Source organism: Trachymyrmex cornetzi, unplaced genomic scaffold (assembly GCF_001594075.2).
Source record: "Trachymyrmex cornetzi isolate Tcor2-1 unplaced genomic scaffold, Tcor1.1 scaffold359, whole genome shotgun sequence".
Lineage (NCBI taxonomy): Eukaryota > Metazoa > Arthropoda > Insecta > Hymenoptera > Formicidae > Trachymyrmex > Trachymyrmex cornetzi.
The window spans coordinates 754,181-761,132 of NW_017298310.1; the positions used below are offsets into that span (position 1 = coordinate 754,181).

General features: G+C 29.0%; 1 protein-coding gene across 1 annotated transcript; it reads right to left on the minus strand.

Moving 5' to 3' along the window:
• Window positions 1–459: 459 nt before the first annotated feature.
• On the minus strand, window positions 460–6,756 carry LOC108763442 (kynurenine/alpha-aminoadipate aminotransferase, mitochondrial; the record flags this gene model as incomplete). The annotated part of the gene is made up of 7 exons (XM_018511081.1): window positions 460–1,188; window positions 1,590–1,795; window positions 3,094–3,220; window positions 3,795–3,974; window positions 4,736–4,996; window positions 6,018–6,188; window positions 6,556–6,756. Coding segments are annotated over 7 exons (1,218 nt in total), but the record flags the coding sequence as incomplete, so codon positions are not given.
• Window positions 6,757–6,952: the final 196 nt, after the last annotated feature.

Sequence of the window (6,952 nt, forward strand, 5' to 3'; positions counted from 1 at the left end):
TTTTCTTTCAATATTTTTATAATAAATTAAATAGTCTTTATAAAGATAATAGTTAAATTTTTATTTCATGTTCCAATTTTAATTATATATATAATAAATAATAGAAGCATAATAGCAAAGAATTTTTATTAATATGAAATAAAGAATTTTTATGATATACAGTAAAGAATCTTTATTAATACACAATAAACATATATCCAAATGCTATCTAAAATTTTAAGTACAAAATGTCATATAAAAATTAAATCAGATTCTAACTGTTTAATAAACTTGCGTAGCCTTTCTAAATAATAAAAATTAAGCACTTCCAATTAAGCAATATTTCATGTGAATTCTTAATAAAACAATTAACATATTTTTCGAGAAAGATAAAAATTTACTCTAAAATTAAATGTATGTAAATGTAAAAAAGATGTCATTAAATAATTATAGTCATGTATTTTTTACAGAAGTTTAAATATAATAGCAAGATAAAAATAATCTACCGTAAATGTGTGGCAATGTAATATGCTTGAGAGAGATTTAAGAGAATTTAATATATTAAATTTTAACGCATTATTTTAATATAACACACACATGTTTACATAATAATATACGCATTTATCAAGGTTTCATGAGATTAATCGCCCTATTGCAGCATCATGTTATAAGCATGCATGTTGTTACAAATAAATGTAAAAAAAAATGTAAAAATAACTTACTTTTCCTACTATTAGCAAAAATGAAACACGCCTATAAATATCAAATCTACTAAAAGATTACGTTATAACAAAACGACCAGTTCTTAAAATTTAACTGTAAATTTAATGCTCGCAAAATAGCTGTTTTAATGATGCAATGTCCTCTGTTAACAAAATTCGAGACTACGTTCTACTTTCTATATTCTAAGAACGATGAAAATACATAAAATACATCGATTTAATAGATCTTGTACATACAATTCTATCGATGTCTGTTACATTTCCTTTTATCTTTTAGCATTCAACAATTATTCATAATATCTTTCCAGTCCTAACTCTCTATTTTATTGCCAACTGGTGTTTGTGTTAGCTTCAATACCAACCGTGTAGTCATGTACAAATATATAATTCATATATTATATGTACAAATATATTATCACGTATCGACATTTTCGATGTAATTTTCGGCTAACTCCACATGGATTAATTGCGCCAATCGTTCCATTGCCTGAAATATAAGTAAAGATATAAATATTGGAAAGTCAATTCGTTTAGCAGCAAAAGATGATAAACATGTGTGTTTCGGGTACTTTATTCACCGTCGATAGATTAGATGCTATACGTCGATAAAGTAAAATAATTTAATAGATGTGACAAAAAATATAAAAATACTAAAACAATCGTTTTAATTATCTAAATTTAATATGTTTAAACATGTAATATGTTTAAACTTTAAAGTGTTTACTTTGAACTTTATAATTAATCAATAATAATCGATAATCCCAATTTATGATTGAATATTTTGTGGATGTATGTAAATACATATATATTGATAAATATAATAAATTAACATGTGTGATATACTTACAAATACATAAATATGTATATAAATATAGAAATTATAAATACCAGGTCCATTTCCTCGTAGGAAGCCTTGGTGAAACTTGCTCTGATGGCATTAGAACATTTCGTAGGGTCTCTCATAAATGCGGCTCCTGGAGCCATAATAACACCTTCCGTTACGCCTCGCTGCATCATCTTCCATGTATCTTCGATTCCTGGTACTTTGATCCATAAGAAGAATCCACCTCGTGGTACATTAAACTCCGCCAGACCTATAAAATGAGTTTCATAGTTTTCTAATTTTTTTTAATTGCAACAACTTACCAGCTATCTGTAAAACATTTTTGCGCTTATCAACATAAATTGTTGTCACACGTAAAAAACACTACATGTAATACCCGCTAAACAAAATTATACTGCAACAACGTTTTTGTAACGTTGCGTTGTTTATGCGATGTTTTGCGTTTTGTCGCATAAGTGTTTTGATAATGTCCCAGAAATCAGAAATGTCCTAAGTCAATTATTTTACATATGCGACGTCACATTTGCAACATTTCTGCGACATTTGTAAAACTTGCCTGCGATGTTAAGGACGTTACAACTTTAGAAAAATCCAGAAATGTTTCTATAACATTCCAGAAACGAAAAATGATTCGTTTGATTTATATTTAATTTTCCATTCAAAAAACAACACATTTTTGTAATGAATTTGGACACTTTAAACTTTTGTTTAAAGTAATCTTAAAACTTACTTTAAGAAAAATATAAAAGAAAGTTTTTCTTCAAGAGATAATGTTGTCATTGTAAAATAATTTTCCAAATTTCGAGGCGAGTTCTCTTTATTCATAAGAAAGCTTAATTGCCTTCAAGAAATCATTTCATTAGAACAGAACAGGAATAAAAATTTCATAATGTGCTTTTTATTCTATTCTCGTGGATGGATTTTAATTACGAGAAAATGCGGCACCGCCACTTCCATCTAGTGACGGAACTGCATACTGCTCATGGGTGGCGAAATGAATGTTACAAAAACATTATATATGTAACATTGAGGCAATGTTTTTGTAAGTTGCAAAGAAAATGTTTTATACAAAATATTATTTCTACGTTACGAAACGTTTCTTTTGTGACCTTTCAAGTGGCATATTTGAGGCGAAAATGCAACGTATCTAACATATTCCATAGAATAACGCAAATGAAACATTACTTTTAAATGTTTACAGGACCTTTTATGAATCTATATACATATGAAATGTCACAAATTTCCTAAGTACAGCCAAAATGTAACATTCCCTGAGGATTTCATATTTAGCGCGTAACAATAAAAAAGTAAAATTATATTGTTTATGTAAAATTATTATGTTACCTCAAGTATAAAGTCTTACTGTAATTAATCACTTATTTTCTTTTATGTGTACAATAACTTCTTTTTTAATTTTATGTTTTTACATAAAATATACAGAAAACACACGCATTCTAAAGTGAAAATTGTTTATTAATTATAAAGAGTTATTTTAAATTTAATTAAGTACAAGTTATCATTGGTGTACATTGAGAGTAATTTACCCACCGTTCAAGTGCTTATGTGCCAAAGTCGAGATAACGTCTCTTCGTTCCTTGTAATAACGCCTTAATCTCATGTAATGTTGCATCAGGCCTTCGTAACCCCAGACCTTAAATAGCTTGTACATTATCACCTAAAAAGTTAAATCAACCATTTTTAAATTTTTGCTGACGATAAAATGGTTAATTATTTTACATTTTTTAAGGTTTTGATAAGAACCGACACGCGCCACTGTCGGTTTGATTTATGGACAATAATGATTAAGCAAGGCATGCGTCGACGCGGTTCACGATGTTTCATCATTCAAGATATTTACGGTTATCACCCTTTTTTGTATGTACATACATATAAAAAGTATAATAAATAAGAGTATAATAAACGCATTCTTTCTTTCCACGTTGTGTTCAAATACAAATCATTCAAACGTTCGTATCGCAACACATCCAATTAATGAGTTTTGCTAATACGTATATAAATTAATTTTAAAAGTTAATAAAGGCTTATTAGTCTTTTATACCAGTTTGAGTTTAAATAATTCATGAATATTTATAATCTTCCGATGTGTCGATTGAAATTTTATGCATGCCGTGTATAGATAAGTGTTCTCTATTGAGAGAATGGACGATATTTACCGGCGATAGGGAAAAGCAAGGGTAGCGAAGGGTCAATCAAAGGGACTTGCGAAGGATAAGGATGTTTCTACCAACCTGCGATAAGGTAGGAGCATGGAGATGACTGCTCTGCAAATGGAGCTCTATGCAGGCTATCAACGGAGCTGCGGCAGTCATAAAGCCTATTCTAATGCCACTGCTGATCACTTTCGAGAATGAGTCCAATCTAATTACTCGACCTTCCGTATCGAGCGATAAGAAAGACTTAGGCTCTTCCTGAGAAAGAATATAACTTATTTTAAGTCATTTTTTTTTTAATTTTTTACAATGAAAAAAATCTCTTCTATAGTTATATTTATTTTAATTTTATAAATGTTATATAAATATATATATATATATTTATAATTCTATAAATATATCTAATTTTGCATAATATATATCAGTTATATTATAAATTCAAATATAGATTGCGTTTTATCTCAAATGTTGATGAAGGATGTGAATCATGAAAGATATTTATGATATGCGAATTCGTTGATATTACTACGGGCATGAATTTTTAATAATATCTTTAATAATTTGCCGTTCGTGATTGCATCAAATAGCACAGTGCTTAATGTATATTGTAATTAACAGATATCTTTATTTGTTTCGAATGTATTGCTACTGCATTTCATCATATTTTCAACAGCTATAAAAGATATAAAATTTAATGTTATCGCGCGGACCATTCACAAAATTTAATTTACATTTATGTAAAATTATGCCAAAATTACGTTAAAGATACGTCATACAGTAAACTTATCTAATTTGCGCTGTAATCTGCGGGTCCGTTATAAAATACTATGGCGTTTTGTAAAGTTCCATTTTTTAAATAATTTTCAGTAATAATTATTTGCGTAGTAAATATTAACGCATGTATATTTATACGTCTATTAATACGTCTATTAACGTACATTCATATTTATGCGCTCGGCTTAATATTTTTATATAACTATTATATAACACATTTGTTTGTCGACATGAAAATGACTCACCTTGTCAAAATGCATGAAATGATAAGGATCGTCATCGAGAAGTAAGAAATTGTACTTGCAGGCTAGCCTATAGATTTCCTTTCGCCTTTCTAGCGGTATGATGATACCGGTAGGATTCGTGCCTGTAGCATTTATATACATTAGCTTCGGCATTTTTCCACCGGAAAGCTCTCGATTTCTCAAGGTTTCTCGTAATATTTCCGGAATGGGACCGTCGTCGTCTTGCGGAATCATAATGAGCTCCGCTTTGTGAGGTGATATCTATGATCGAAATCAATGACATTCCCATATTATAGTAAAGAAAATTTGAATCAAATGCTTATTAGCATTTTAATATAACTCGAGTGGATGAAAATTTTTTTTAGAATTTTTTAGAATTTTTCGAAACTTTTACATAAATTTCAAAATTTCTGAATTTTATAATTTTTTTGAAATTTTTATTATATAAATTAGAACGCTTGTCAGATGTGCCAAGAAAGTCTGCACACATTTTTTCTAGAATTCTTTGTATGTGTCGATATCTGCAAAAGATTATATGAATTTTGAAATAATCTAAGGTTTCTAAGATTTCTCATCTTATAATTTTTAATGAAATATTAAAAAATCTTCAAATCTAAAAAAGTTTAAGGAATTATTTTCAGAAATAGAAAGAAAACTTTTTAAATCTTATAATATTTCTTAGAATTTGTGTGTGTATATGTATAAAAAATTTTAAGAAAAGATGTGGACTTTTTCGATATTTCTGTAAAAAATTCCAATTTATATAAAATTTTGAGAAAAATTTTCACCAGGGAAAGAAGTTGTCTCGAAAAAAAAATTAGATTAAATTTGACTCAGATCTAATATATTTACGCCCATTTCTACCAATCAAAGATCAACTTTAATCTTGGTTTAACTTACGTTTTTTTCTATTTCTAGTTCTAAGAATTAGAAGACGATAAAAGATTTAACTGAGATTAAAGTTATTCTATATTATAAGAAAAGGGCATTTTGATGTTAATATACAATTCAATATTGTATTCTTGTGTACAATTACACATCTTTAATACAAATATAAGAAATATTTTTATTTCATTTTATTTTTTAATGCTGCAATATCAAAAAGTAAATAAAATTACATTATAAAATTTTCGATAAGAGTTTTATTACTACTATCGTGTTTAAATTATTATTTATATCATATACTTTTTAGCTAAAAGGATTAAAACAATACGGCGAATACATCCTACGGGATTCTTCTCAAATTTCTTTCTTTAATGAGAATATATCTGTATTTACTAACCACAACTTCGACGCCAGGATAGAAGGGGTCGGGGACCAAAATCGGATCACCAGTGCCGATTATAGCCTCCAGAGCTTTACTAAGCCCATCCTGAGACCCCGAAACGACGACTATGTCGCGGCTCTCCCATAAGGGTGGCGCGTGTGCCCTTCTCTGGAATTCCCTCAGGGCCTGAAACCAATTTGTCCGACATTGTTAGACACATTGTAGCCGATTCCCTTATCTCGGGAACGAAATATTCCGGATATAACGACAAGGTCGATTTTATCACACGCATATAAATAATGTGCAATATAATTACAACGGCGTTAAATTTAATAGCTTATTTTCAAAATCTTTTTATTTTTCTGTTTTCTCTTATCTTTATCTTCGCTATATTTATCACACTTCAGTTTCTTATATTTCTCTTTTAATCAACAAATTAACGCGGATATAAAATTGGATACTATATATGAGCATCACTATTGTATTACTATCTCTAAAATTTCTATACGGGACAGTTTTGAAGAAAATCCAAATAATAAAAAATAATTTCTACCTGTAGAAGGGGAGGGTAACCTTGCGTAGGTATATACTGAAGAGCAGCAGCTAACTCGTCATCATCGAGAGTAAAAGACGAACCATCGCAGAGTTTAACTGAAATTTCTGTAAACGGGAATGTTTCTTCATTGGGCATTCCCTCTGCTAAGGAGATGGTGTTTTTCGGCGCAGAATACGCTATTTTAGCTAAAACAGGTAAAAATGATCATTGTTGTCGATCATCCGAAGGGTACAATAATATTAATAATGCGTGAGACCTTCTTCTTATATTTATCAGTGCAGGACATTAACAATATTAACATCATTAATATATTTACAATTAATTATGACCGTAATCCTCATAAAGATCATAAAGTTAACACATCAATTTATTGCGTATATATATATATATATAT